General features: G+C 42.3%; 1 protein-coding gene across 6 annotated transcripts in view; it reads left to right on the top strand.

Moving 5' to 3' along the window:
* The window catches only part of KIF16B (kinesin family member 16B), a 302,297-nt gene that overhangs the window by 181,216 nt on the left and 106,362 nt on the right, over window positions 1-14,719 (top strand). For 3 of the 6 annotated variants that reach the window (XM_019017552.3, XM_055373557.2, XM_055373556.2), the window contains exons 18-20: window positions 8,382-8,414; window positions 8,765-8,818; window positions 10,349-11,707. In XM_019017552.3, coding sequence (XP_018873097.2) covers window positions 8,382-8,414; window positions 8,765-8,818; window positions 10,349-11,707 — 1,446 coding nt within the window. The remainder of the gene's footprint in view (window positions 1-8,381; window positions 8,415-8,764; window positions 8,819-10,348; window positions 11,708-14,719) is intronic. The other 3 variants (XM_055373559.2, XM_019017553.4, XM_055373555.2) reach the window with 1 other exon arrangement.

The following is a 14,719-nucleotide window of genomic DNA, read 5'->3' as shown; positions in this document are numbered from 1 at the left end:
GGCAGGGGAGGTGGGGTGTGTACGAGTTCATTGTATGATCTATTTCAAGTGCCTATCCAGTTCAGACTGCCTGTGATCCTCTGGCTTGATTAGGAAAGCCTCTGGGTTTCACATCTATGGTCCTAGCTGTCATTTTCAGAGCAAGTTATACCATTGCTATGAGAAATAGGCTGGGGAGAAACTTAGTGAAAATGCTTATGATATCAAATTTTATTATTTTTTAAAAAACCAATCCTTTTTTCTTAGGGTACTTTCCATTTGCAATGCAAAAGGCTTAAGACTGGCTCCTTGGAAAGTCTTTAGTGAGTACCTTCTAGACCAGCGATTTGGAAATTTATTAGAAAACCATTCCCAGAGTGCTTTGAATTTTTAAGTTATAAACTCTGACGTTTACTTAAGAGGGTTTAATTTCACAACCTTCTAGATTAAATTGCATTGTGAGACTTCTTGTATCCCACCCCCATCTTGATACACACCCCTTGAATTGTAATTTTATGTAAGTCCGCCTACTGTGGGATACCCTGACAATGATTTGAAAAAAGGGTGAGTGGGAGTGAGTAGTGTAGAAATTCTAATTGTCTCTACAAAACAGCTATTCCTAGCTTTCTAATGAAAGTTTACCTGAGAGCTAATTCACACAGGAAAGACTTCAAGGCCTTTCCATGAAGAGCTGGAAACCTGATGGATGGCTGGGTTCTTCTTTTCATCAGTCTCCCAGAGCCTGCCCTGGGTGAAATAACTGCTTTCTGCTTAGCCTTCAAGGAACATCTAGAATGTTAGGTTCACAAGGCTAGGAAGAAGATTGGATAGGACAAGCACAAACCCCTTCACCCAAATTCAAACATTCTCTTTTGTCTTTAAGATCCCCTAGACTCCATGGGATTTGCTCAGTTGTGAGGTGCTTGAGAAGGCTGAAGTTTCCTAGGGGATGGTGGTGTGGTGAAAAGGTCAATCATTTTTGTCTAAACCATTGAAGAACCCTCTGTAGTCGGAACTAAACCCTAGTGAAGCATCAGGGAAAGGTGAAACACCATCCACTGAGTTCTAGTCCTTTTCTTGTTCTCTGGACTGAGGAATACTACCGAGCATTCCAGGCAAAAGGCCAGGAGTTCTTTCAAAGATGACATATGCTTGATCAGAACTAGCTGCATAATTTGCAGAGTTCAGTACATATTGAAAGTTGGGCCTCTTGTTCTAATATCATTAAGAATTTCAAGATGGCCACAGTAGAGCATCAAATATGGGACCTGTCTGAGCACAGGGCCCTGTGCAGCTGCATGGGTCACATGCCCATGATGTAATCCCTGTATTTGACAGTAGCCTAAAAGTCACCTAGGAAAAAGCCAGGCCTACGCATTGACCAAGAAGTTTTTACTTGTCTGATCATGTGCCCACTGAGATAATAGAGTAATATCCATGCCAGGAACTTTACCAATATGACTGTCCCATAGGGAGACCGCCTCTGTTGCCAGGGGTTCTCCCTTCCGTGCATATTGTGGGCTGGACTCAGCTTCCGTTACCCTCCCTATCTACCCCCACTGCAACTGCCTGCTCAAGCATTGACTGGACCTGGGTAGTCGTACTCTGTTTAGAAACTGAAACGACATCATAGGTACAACACGAATCACCATGAAGACACACAAGGATGCAGGTATTTATGCTTTCAGTTCATTTAAATCTTCCTCACTTCTCTCTCCTCCCTTCTTTCTCCCTCCCTCCCTCCCTCTTTATAGTATAAGCTGAGAAATTCCCACCCCCTCATTTTTTTATTGCCGATGATAACAGGAAGATTAATTGAAGTATGTGCAGTTATACCTAAAAATGGTAGATCTCTTTTAATGTAAAAGAAAAGGCTATCTCTGATTTAAAAAAAAATAGGTTGTATGCTATGCTTTTTTTGTTGGACTTAACACAGTAAGTATACTTCCAAGTGTCATTTAAAAATGTTAAAAACACCTGCAAAAATTACATTCTTTGTGGTTTCCTTTTAATTATAACATTTGGGAAATTAGAATGGGGGGCCATGATAATTCTAGTAAAGTAAGATAATGAATTACACATATTTAAAATAAAGCCACCTTCAAATACAATTATTCTTGATGTTCTCTCCTTGATAATGACACACTCACATTTATATTTTACAATCTACTGAGTTTTACTATCCCAAATAATTATCATTGATTATGGAAATAGGTGCATTTTGGAGTATGATTAGTAAATATGTAATATTTAACAGAAATGATCCAGTGTGAGCAGCAACTCATATCACTGCACATCTAAAAATCTCTCTAACTTTGGAATGACTCTCCCCTCATACTGTTTGTGATTTAAGACCAAACATCTTTATGGCATTTTTTGTTTGTCTTTTAAATGTTACTCTTATTTTTGAGGAAACAGGTATCATTATTTACCAAAGGCATTTTGCTTTCAGTAGAAAACAACCAAAGTTTCTACCTATTTAGAGACTGGTCACAGAAAGAAAATCACAAGTCTTCATTAAGAATTAAAATGAGAATCTCTCTCTGATTTCTGACTCAGTACTTTACAGTACTACCTTCCGAGGCCAGAGCAACAGCCTCAAGCACCTGATCTTGACAACTTCCCTGAATACGCATACTTCCCCTTCTCCATCCCAATCAGACTCTCTAAAGTGAAGGCTTCGCCTGAGGAGGACCTGTGATTTCACCAATCCAGAGACTCTTAGATCCTCCTCCAAGCTGCTCCAGACCACCCTTCCTCTGCCTGCTGGAGCACTTATGAGCCTCACTTGGGACCGCTGCCTGTCCCACTTTTTGCCTTTCGCACTCTTTGCCTGTCCGTACAGTTGCCTTCTCCTCCCCTTCCAGACATTTCCTTCTAAGCCTTTCATCATTCTAAGTCGTGATGTTATCTTCAGTGATTCTTTGAAACTAACTCATCCTGCAGTCTAGTTACTTAAATAGCACTCCCTTCTTCAGCATGGAGACTTTCTTTGATTTCTTTTCCTGTAAGCCTTGTCTTGTCTCCACTTACTTCCCTATCCAGTTAAGTCCCTCATCTCCAGCACTTGAGCCATCCACTTCCCAGATCATCAGATGATCCTTCTGTTCTTCCACTTATTGAGTCCTATTGATTCTAGAACCATTGAGCTATCTCCCTGCCCTAAGCCTATACCTAGACATCTAAGCTCAGTGCAACCGAGAAAACCGCATCGACACAGAGATCAGTGCCCCTGTAAATTAATAGTCTCTAAGCTTGAATGATGCCCAGCCAGCCCTTTCTGCTCATTTCCTCCATCAGTTCTCTTGCCCACCAGCCCCTTCATTATTACAAATAATGTTCCTGACTCTTTAACTTCTAACCCTGCTATTATTTCTCCTCACTCTTATGAAGAGGAGTCATTAGGCAGAGGAGCTTCTTCCTGACTCCATATAGAACACAGGAGTCCTAAGAGAGCAACACCTTTGAATCCCATGTCTGCTTTGCATTCATCCTTTTCTTCTTCTTCCTGTCCCAATGAAAAAACTCCCCTTTTGTCTTTCTCAGACTAACTGCCCCTACCTGTACTATGGATCCTGTAGGATTAATAGCTAGTATTTATTAACTAAGTTAATAGTGGTTGTGAGTACCCTCATTGGATCCTCTCACCCACCGAGGACTAGGATTATTTTTGAGCCTGTGTTCAAATGAGGTAATTGAGGTGTAGGAAGGTTGAGAGATTGTCCCTTGGTCATATAGGAGCCAGAATTTGGTCTGGGCTGCACCCATGCCTGAACCCTTGCTCTCAGCTATGGCGCTACCCTTTCCTTTCCTGCCCGCTCAGAGACCTCTCTGTCTATCAGATATTCCCAGCCTCTTCCCATTTTTTCACTCAATCTCTCTGTCTCCTGCTTGTTGATACAAGGATTTAAATAGGCACAAGTCTATTTCATCTGTTAAAATGAGCACCCATTCTCCCAAAACCACCACTTCCCCTTTACAACTAAACCTACCAAGAAGGCACTCTACTGTATTTACATTCACCGTCTCCAGGTTCCTCTCACTCACTCATCAGACCTCTGCAGTCCAGCCCCAGCCCAGCAAAGGTCTCTCCAAGATGAACCTCCACGTCATGAAGGTCATTGGGTGCTCCTTGGGCTCTGCATTTTACTTGGCATTCCTGGGTTATTCCATGCTACTGATCTCTTTCTCTTTCTTTAGATACCTTCTTCCCTCTGCTTTCATATGTCTGCCCTTTCCAGATTTTTCTCTGTGTCTCTAACTGCTCACTCCCAGCCTCATTAGAGGGCCATTTATCTCTGCCCGTCACTGCGAAGTCTGTCATCTTTCTGACTTTGCAGCAAGCTCCTTTATTCTCCTTCTACACGTGTGCCCTGGGTAACCTCACCCACTCTTGGGGCTTCAGTTCTTGTCAACATGCCAGTGAAGGCCAAGTCCATACCTTCAGCCTTGATAAGGGCCTGCATACCAGCTCGTTGAATGTTTCATGCTGCCTGCTGGACATCTCAGTTGGATGACCCTTTGTAAACACTGGGTTCTATATGTGTAAAACTGAGCTTACCTTGAAAGCAGGACAGAGAAGAGATTAAAATTGTGGGCTCTAGAATCAAACCCGATTCTGCCAGTTACTAGTAACATTGCCATTTCTCATGTGTGAAATGGGAACAGTGACCTCACAGGGTCATTGTGAGAATTAAATTCACAGTACCTAGAGCAGTGCCAGGTATGGAGTGAGTCCCCCGTGGTTGTTAGCTTTGGTGAGTGTCAACCACTGCCCTGGCCTCTCCCACCTTGAGCACCAGCACTGCTACAGCTGCCACTCCCCAGGCCCCTCCTTCCCCACTGCTCTTCTCATCTCAGTGAACCACAGCAATGCGAGGCAACACTCAGCCCTTGATGTGTCCAGATGCCAGGCAGGCATCTTACTTGTCGTGTCTCACTTGATCCTGGCTACAGCCCTTTGAGGTGGGGCCTGTTACATTCTTCAGCCTTTACAGCAATGAAGCATCCAAGGTTAAATAACTTGTTCATGGTCTCAGAACACTAGAATTTGTATTCAGACCTGCTGATCTCTGGGCTCAGTCTCTTTGTAGTTATGTTCTGCCTTCCTACCACCCTATAGGAGTTGGACAGAAACCTGAGGGTCATCTTTGACTTTTTCTTTCTCTTTACCACCCCCACCAAAATGCCACCAGTTGCCAAGTTTTGTCAGTTCGACCTGCTGAGTGTCAGGAGAGAGCTTCACTTCTTTATCCTCTCACCAGGATAATACATTTCTGAGTTTTAATATCTAATGTGACATTTTAACTGAGCACCTACTTTTTTTTTTTTTTTTTTTTTTTTGAGACAGAGTTATGCTCTTGTCCCCACAGTCTGGAGTAGAGTGGCGAGATTTCAGCTCACTGCAACCTCCGCCTCCTGGGTTCAAGCCATTCTCCTGCCTCAGCCTCCCGAGTAGCTGGGATTACAGGTGCCCACCACCATGCCTGGCTAATTTTTGTATTTTTAGTAGAGACAGCGTTTCACCGTGTTGGCCAGGTTGGTCTCAAACTTCTGACTTCAGGTGATCCGCCTGCCTCAGCCTCCCAAAGTGTTGGGATTACAGGTGTGAGCCACCATGCCTGGCCAACTGAGCACCTACTTTTTAAAAATTGAGCACAGTGTCAGGTACTGTGCTAGGCAAGAGGCTACAACAGTCTGTAAGAGAGATGTGGTCCCTGTCCCCACCAGGCTCCTGATCAGTAAGTGACAGTCAGTGTGTCACACATGAGCATGGGGTTCTGAGCTCAGAATTTGGTAGTACCTAGGGTCAAGGCAAACAGTTGTCTTGGGTCCTGCTCTGCCATCTCCTGCTTAAGTTGCTACCACTAACTTGTCTCTGCCTTCTCTTATTGCTCCCCCACCCATCTATTTTCTACAAAACACCAAGAGTGTGTGTTCTTCAACAGCCCTGGCCCAAGACATTTTTCTGCCACCTCCTTTAAGATCAAGTTCAGAGTCATTAACATAACATCCAAGGCTCTTCACTGTCCAGCTTCTGTTGTCCTCTTGAGCTTCATGTCTTGCCACCTCTCCTATAGCAAGCCCAAATCTGATTTTATTAGCTTTCCTTGAGTTTCTATATCATGCAAGAAAAAGCATGACTCAGATTAGATATATGCTTCTTCAGGAAGCTTGCCTTGATCCTAGGTACTACCAAATTCTGGGGTCAGTACCCCATGCTCATGTGTGACACACTGACTGTCACTTACAGACCAGGAGCCTGGTGGGGACAGGGACCACATCTCTCTTACAGACTGTTGTAGCCTCTTATCTAGCACAGTTCTTGACACTGTGTTCAATTTTTAAAAACTAGGTGCTCAGTTAAAATGTCACTTTAGATATTAAAACTCGGAACTGATTACCTCCTTGAGACCATGCAGCTCACTAGTAGCAACAGTTGTAGTGGTTGGCAGCAGAGATTTTATTACCAAACTTGAATTCAAGTCCTGCCTCTGCTGCTTATGTACTCTAAGCCTCAGTTTCCTGCTTTGTCAAAAGGGATAAGAAATATGCTTTCTAAGGCTGGAAGAACAAGTGACGGAGGACATGCCGACTGTCAAACACAAAACCTGTTTCTAGAAACAATCCTCAGATGGTAGGTTTCCATCCGAATGCCCAGTGCTCAGTGTAGCATTTTTGGCTGTGCACACGTGACACTGTCAAGCCAGCTCTACTGATAGGCACACTGAGCTCTTGTTCACAGAAAATAAAAATCAAGAGTACAGATCATTCCACTAGGGAAATTCTCAGGTTTTAAAAAGTATTTTATCCAATGATTCTTTTTGACTATGTAAATATCTCTAGAAAGACTAAACTCTACTGAAGTGTGAAGATACCAACTTGGAATCCTTCCTAAGGTTCTGTTTATTCTTAAATAAAAAGAAATGATCATATTTTAATTTTAATGAAGTCCTAGGACTACTTAATGCAATTGCATATGGGCTGGCCTTCATGACTGGCAAATGCTTTTCATTTAGATTTATATGGCTGATTTCTTATGCATAAGGTACAGATTATTTCCATTTGTCAGTAGAATAAATATATTGCTATCTAGTAACAGGTTTCAATGAAATATTTAATACTTTAATATCACAAATTTGAACATTGCTCATAAACTGAGTTAATAGATGGTATTTTGGAAGCAGACTGCCATGAGTTCACATCCTGGCTCCACCACCTATTACCACTGTGACCTTGGAGAAGGTGTTCAACATATCCAAACTTTTGGATTCCTTGTGTGTAAAATGGAGATACTGTTTGCCACCTTTAGAATTTGCTGGATGGACAGAGGGAGGTTATGTGTAAATCACGCCACACAGCACCTACCATGTAAGAGATACTCGGTTCTGCCTAAAAAAGCCACCATACTGTGGTCCCAGCTGCTCATTAAACAGAGAGGAGGATTGCTTGAGCCTAGGAGGTCAAGGCTGCAATGAGCCATGATCACACCACTGCACTCCAACCTGGAAGTCAAAGCAAGACCCTGTCTCAAAAAACAGTACCAAAACGAAATCCACAAGACATCTTATTCTCAATATTACTCCACATTATTAAATTGGAAAGAGAACTATTTGAAGTTTGTTCACTCATGACTAAGTAATTGTTTCCAATCCGGATTTTGCACATTATTCAAGGAAGAAGATTTATGGTGACTTTTCTGTAGCCAAGCTTTTTAGCTGTATCTGCCCTCTACCGCAACAGAAAAATGTATAAGCTTAAGAATTATAGTTCAGGGGTGGTGGGGTGGGGGGAGGTAGCTGGCAGTGTCTGACCCAACTCCGATCCCAACCCTGAAAAAAAATTAAAAAGAAATAACAGTTTCTGCTGCTTAATAAGAATAGTGAAACTGCGATAATTAAATATAGTATTTGATAAGAAATCAGCTTGTGTTATTATTTTAGTGAGTTGTTTTAAAATTCCCAATGACCTAAATCACTTTCTTGTACCACCGCTATGAATCTGTTCACAATCTCACAACCCCCATAACTCCTATACTGTATAACCATTAATTACAGCAGGAACTTGATGAACCTACATGCAGTATAACTATCTATAAAGTAGTAAAGGTGCTAGTTTGACTACTGTTTATATTTATTATTGGTACTCAGTTATTTTCTATGATTATCATGAGAAGTGTGGAGAAGTGTGAGAAGTGTAAAACATAACAGAGCTAACTTTTTGGAGTGTTTGTTTCATGAAATTATTGGGAAATGTGATATTTATAAAAAGATGTTTCAATTCATGCATGGCTATTGGCTTTTAAGTACCTTACTGCTTTTCTCCTGATATTCCTTCCTATCAAATGCTTTCCTTAATTGATGTCTGTGCTCTCTCTTTCTCTCTCTCTACCTCCCTGGCAGTCTTTTCGCTATAAAAGGACCCATCTGTCTAAGGTAGAGATTCTCCATTTTTATATACTCATCGGTGCTAAGCTGCATGGAGTAGACGTGCTTATCATTTAGAAGTCTTGTTTAACTCTGCTTTTTCAATACAGTTTTTGTTTTGTTTTCCTTCAAGTAAAATCTGTTCTTTTCAGCCTGAGTTCAAGTACCCAAAAGTATGTCTAATTCCTAATCATAGTCCTAAAGCAAAGAATGCATTTTAAACTTGCTAACCCGTGGTAATTAATAGTAATACTTGAAAAACTGATGCCCTTTTTAATATGTGACTCTGTATACAGAGAGTGAGAGAGAGATAGAAAAGCTCTTTAGAAAAGTGACTCATTTTCATTTGATTTTATTAGACTTGAATTTGAGAGGCAACAGCGTGAAGAACTTGAAAAATTAGAAAGTAAAAGGTAAGTCACATGGGGTTCAAGTTTCAACACTCCTGTAGTCTGGATTCCTGTGTTAATATCCTGGACTGATGCCATCTGTGTCTGCTTCAGTACTTCCCTCTTGCTCTGTGTCTGTTATTTACATGTCTAATGACTGCAGGTCTTTTTTTTTTTTTTTTTTTTTTGGAGTAGTTGGTTTTTCTTCAAGTTTAAATTTTTTTAAATGTTCATCTTCAAATATTTATGAGAAATGGGAAATAGAGTCAGTAGGCAAATTTAACACACCAATTAAATTTAATACACCAAAATGTATTCATTTAAATTTAATCAAAAGTAGATCTTCTCTTAATAATAATCCCCTGAGTTTTTAAAAAGCCTGAAGAATGACAATTTCCCTTCCTTCTACCTGCCTGCTTTTAAAACATCTTTCCTGATATTGTTTGGCCATTTGTATTTCCCCATGTATAATTTGCTTTTCTTATTCTTTGCTCACTTTTCTTTTGTATATGGGGGGGCAGGGTGGAGGGAGAAATGGCTGTTTAATTGATTTGGGCAGTTCTTTATATGTTCTGAAATAATTCTTTACCTGATAAAACTGTATTTTCTCCTTTTCTGTTTTTCCTGTCCTATTTAACCAGGCAAGACGTAGACCAAAGATGACAGTCAGAGTAAAAACTAAGGCTATAGAAAATCTGCAAAGTAAATGTTTATTTAGTAGGACCTGGAGTTTAAATGTCACAAATAAATTGGCTTAGTTTCCAGCATCATCCAAGATAGACGTTTGGTGGGTCAGGAGGTGGAAGCCCAGTATTCCTGCTCTAACTCTGTGTTCTTCCTCTGGAGGCCATCCCAACCCTAAACTTCGGTACAGTACCCAGTGGAGATCATTTGTTCTCCAACAGAAAACACAACATGTCACCTCCCCACCAGCCCGCAAAATTATGCATTTTGTATATTCCAATGGAGGCTCCAGTTGTTTTCGGTGTTATGCACTAATAAACTAACATTTTGGACCATTTGGTGATCACCATTTGTCCCAAACTAGTGATTAAATGCTAAATAGTATGTATTTTTTAGCTGGAACAATGAACTGTCGATTATCATGACTTTGATATTTGACCCCAATGAGATGAGGACCGCATAAGCATTTTTATTTAATGTTGTCTTGTAACAACTTCTGTTGAGTTTTAGTCATTGGGCTGAATAAAGTTATTCACATTTAATTTAAATTGGGCATGGTTCTTTCTCTTTGAGCTCAGGGGCCTTTTAGAATTATATCATGCATAACACATTATGATTATACGCTCTACAAAGAAATGATATCAGAAGCCACTTCAGGAGAATAGGCAGGTGATATGTTGGACAGTTAAAAAATAAAAAAAAATTAAACAGGATGCTGCTGGAAATTTAAAGGAAAGCAGTTACTCTTCTTTTTTTATTTTAATGGAGGCTTTGACCTGGTTGTATGTGCATTTTCAGAACATTTCAGTAAAGTTAGAGCAACATTTGAACAATGATCAGATAACAACCAGTCAGTGCTTTGCATTTCAGGAAACTCATAGAAGAAATGGAGGAAAAGCAGAAATCAGACAAGGCTGAACTGGAGCGGATGCAGCAGGAGGTGGAGACCCAGCGCAAGGAGACAGAAATCGTGCAGCTCCAGATTCGCAAGCAGGAGGAGAGCCTCAAACGCCGCAGCTTCCACATCGAGAACAAGCTAAAGGATTTACTTGCTGAGAAGGAAAAATTTGAAGAGGAGAGGCTGAGGGAACAGCAGGAAATCGAGCTGCAGAAGAAGAGACAAGAAGAAGAGACCTTCCTCCGCGTCCAAGAAGAACTCCAACGACTCAAAGAACTCAACAACAACGAGAAGGCTGAGAAGTTTCAGATATTTCAAGAACTGGACCGGCTCCAAAAGGAAAAAGATGAACAGTATGCCAAGCTTGAACTGGAAAAAAAGAGACTAGAGGAGCAGGAGAAGGAGCAGGTCATGCTCGTGGCCCATCTGGAAGAGCAGCTCCGAGAGAAGCAGGAGATGATCCAGCTCCTGCGGCGCGGGGAGGTGCAGTGGGTGGAAGAGGAGAAGAGGGACCTGGAAGGCATTCGGGAATCCCTCCTGCGGGTGAAGGAGGCTCGTGCCGGAGGGGATGAAGATGGCGAGGAGTTAGAAAAGGCTCAACTGCGTTTCTTCGAATTCAAGAGAAGGCAGCTTGTCAAGCTAGTGAACTTGGAGAAGGACCTGGTTCAGCAGAAAGACCTCCTGAAAAAAGAAGTCCAAGAAGAACAGGAGATCCTAGAGTGTTTAAAATGTGAACATGACAAAGAATCTAGATTGTTGGAAAAACATGATGAGAGTGTCACAAATGTCACGGAAGTGGCTCAAGATTTCGAGAAAATAAAGCCAGTGGAGTACAGGCTGCAATATAAAGAACGCCAGCTACAGTACCTCCTGCAGAATCACTTGCCAGCTCTGTTGGAAGAAAAGCAGAGAGCATTTGAAATTCTTGACGGAGGCCCTCTCAGCTTAGACAACACTCTTTATCAAGTAGAAAAGGAAATGGAAGAAAAAGAAGAACAGCTTGCACAGTACCAGGCCAATGCAAGCCAGCTGCAAAAGCTCCAAGCCACCTTTGAATTCACTGCCAACATTGCGCGTCAGGAGGAAAAAGTAAGGAAAAAGGAAAAGGAGATTTTGGAGTCCAGAGAGAAGCAGCAGAGAGAGGCGCTGGAGCAGGCCCTGGCCAGGCTGGAGAGGAGACATTCTGCGCTGCAGAGGCGCTCCACCCTGGGCATGGAGATTGAAGAGCAGAGGCAGAAACTTGCCAGTCTGAACAGTGGCAGCAGAGAGCAGTCAGGGCTCCAGGCTAGCCTGGAGGCTGAGCAGGAAGCCCTGGAGAAGGACCAGGAGAGGTGAGATTGGGAAGGAAGGATGTGGCATACAGTGGGTGCCAAATGAGTGCTCATTTTTCACTCATGTTGTGTTTATCCTTTTTTTTTAACTTATTCTTTTAGCCTTCATATTCTCTAATACATAGGCAAATGCTTATATTTGCCAGAACTGAGAAAAGTACTCCTAAACTTCTTGTATTTCTCCTTAGTGTCCTTCTTTTAGAATTGTTGGCCCAGAGTTGAAAAACACATGAACAAAAGCAAAGCCCATGTACATTATCCCACTGTCCTATGGAATATGCATGGTTTAATATTTTGATAAATGCAAGACTAGAAAGTTTCCACTTTGATTTCTCCTTCTTTCTTATCTCCCTTTCTGTCTCCCTCTCTTTCCCCTTTCTTCTTCCCCTTCAGTTCCCTCCTCTCCCTTCCATTGCATCTATTTCCTCCTCCTTTCTCTTCCTTTGCCCTCTCTCTTTCCTCTCCCTCCCCTTTCTTCCTTCCCTCCTTGCCCCTCTCTCACTTGCTCCCTGTCTCTTTCCTTCTCTCCCTATTTTCCTCCCTCCTCCCTCACCTCTTTCCATCTCTGCTTCCCTGCCCTTTCTTGCTAATGATTTCACGTCTTCTCCATGACCAGCACTTGTTGAAATAAGTATCATCCCTGGGTTCATGGTTTGCATACAGGCTACTGATTTCTGCAACCTGTTGGGAATGAAAAAATCAGTACTTCTCCCACCCCTATTAAGTCACAGTATTTAAGAGGAGGCCTCAGGACTCTGCATTATAAAACAGTCAACCGAACCAACAAACAAAACTCCAGATAATTCTGAACACAGTGGGATATTAGAACATGTTTGGTGATTTACTGATAGTATTTTTGTTGTTGTGAAAAATAAAACTAGGAAATTAGCACTCTTGTCTTGTAAGGTAAGAATATTTATCTTCCTTCACCTATTTTCTGTCACCGTACTTACCAGCCCATAAGTTCTCAAAATGCGTATTATGTGAATTTGAGGGCACCTTTTCTGGAGCCTTGAAGACATGATGATAAGACTCACAGAAAGGCCAACAGCCACCTGGGTGATGCAAACATCACCCAATTTGGAGACTTGCAAGAGGAATTTATAGCCTGATTCAGCCCCTTCCTATCAAGATGGTAGCATGTTCCTACCTTGGGCAGGATCTTTCATCACTGTGCCTCAGTGTCACCACTTGTACAAGAAGAGGATGGATGAGATCACAGGGTCTTGCTCTGGGTCCAGGCTGGAGTGCAGTAGTGTAATCATAGCTCACTGCAGCCTCAAACTCCTGGGCTCAAGCAATCCTCCTGCCCCAGCCACCCAAGTGGCTGGGACCCCAGGTGCATACTACCATGCCTGGGTGTTTATTTATTATTTATTTATTTATTTATTTTATGTATTTTATTTTTTTAGAGATGGGGTTTCCCTGTGTTGCCCAGGCTGGTCTGAAACTCCTAAGTTCAAGCAGTTCTCCCACCTGAGCCTCCTAAAGTGCTGGGATTATAGTCATGAGCCACCGCTCCCTGCTCAGTTGAGATCTTAACTGAAGCTCAGATTGGAGAGATGAAACCTTGCCCTCTCCGCAGTACTCTCCCCAACCACAGCACCTCCTAAGGGGGCTGCAACAGAAGTCCAGTGTACTGGCCAGGAGACCCCACCTTGGCATTTAGCAGATGCATGGGGCTGGTTGCTGATAACATGGAAGACCTACTCAGAAGTGTTACTGTAGCTTCACCCATCACATTGCCTGAAAAGGTCAGGGCAACCTCCATTCAAATGATTGGCTTATGCTATGGATTACATTTACCATCACTGTCTGGTAGTTCCCTCAGGCAAAACAGCAGCAAAATAACAATCAAAAACCCTAATGCTATTATTTCAGAGAAACAGGTTGGAGGTTTAAGAAAATGATTGCAGGTATGTTATGTAAATGAAATTGCTAGACAAAGATCCAGCCCCAGGAAATTTAAAGTAGTGGAGGGCACACTCTCAATTTGTAGCCTGTAGTGTGCAATAAGAATGCAGCATGAGCTTTTAGCTTGATGTCCTTGGCTTTTGTCACCTGGCCATTTAGTATTAATACTGTATAATAGCAGACACAGTATTGCAGTTTCCACGGAAGTGATTACACAATGTGAGTGTTCCTTCAGAAGCCAAGTAAAGGGGGCTGTTAGCTTCATGAGTTTTGATGAAATAGACTTAGCTAAGTCCTAATTCAGGCCGACGGATTCCGGGCTCTCTGCTCTGACTGCGATACCCCCGCAACTTTCTATGGGAATTTCTGTTGTGCTTCATTTTCTCCCAGGGTTCTCATGGCTAAGCCAGGATTCACCGTGCAGCCTGACTTGGCCCCTCGTAAAATTCCACAAGTGTGAAATATTAAATTCATGTGGAACCAGACTGGACAACAGTGTCCTGAACTTGGGTCTCCCGTTGCCTTCTCAGTGCTTTATGAACCAGGTTTAATCCATTTTCCTGCCTTTTTTCCTACCACCTGCTCATTCCAGCTGCCCCATTGACATGGATCAGGTAACCCAACTAGAAATACCTCCCATCACCATAGCAGGGATAACAGAGGCAAGTTGTTAATACTCACACTTAATCCTGTGTTCTTGTCAGAGTCCTTTAACAATGACGATGATAATAGTCATGATGCAAACCATGAAGAATAACTCTGTACCTCAGATCCTGCTTTAAATGCTGTGTGTGCATTGTCATTTACTCTTCCAATAAAGGATGCCACCGTCTACAGTTTACACATGAGGAAGCTGAAGCCTTCAGTGGTTGTATAACCATTGGGGATGAGTGTCACACAGTTAGAAAGTGGCAGAGTTGCAAGTCAGATCTCAATCTCATCACCCATCTCTGATCCACTTAGCCCTCTAGTCTTCTGACCATGTATCTGCCACACGGGAAGGCCAGCTTGTCCCTTGCCACCCATATAAATCTCACTCAGGCTTCAGGATACCTCTCAAACCCTCCTTTGCTCTGTGGAGTCTTTTCCACTGGCCAT

This window comes from Gorilla gorilla, chromosome 21 (assembly GCF_029281585.2).
Source record: "Gorilla gorilla gorilla isolate KB3781 chromosome 21, NHGRI_mGorGor1-v2.1_pri, whole genome shotgun sequence".
Lineage (NCBI taxonomy): Eukaryota > Metazoa > Chordata > Mammalia > Primates > Hominidae > Gorilla > Gorilla gorilla.
This window is presented reverse-complemented; position numbering and strand designations above follow the sequence as displayed.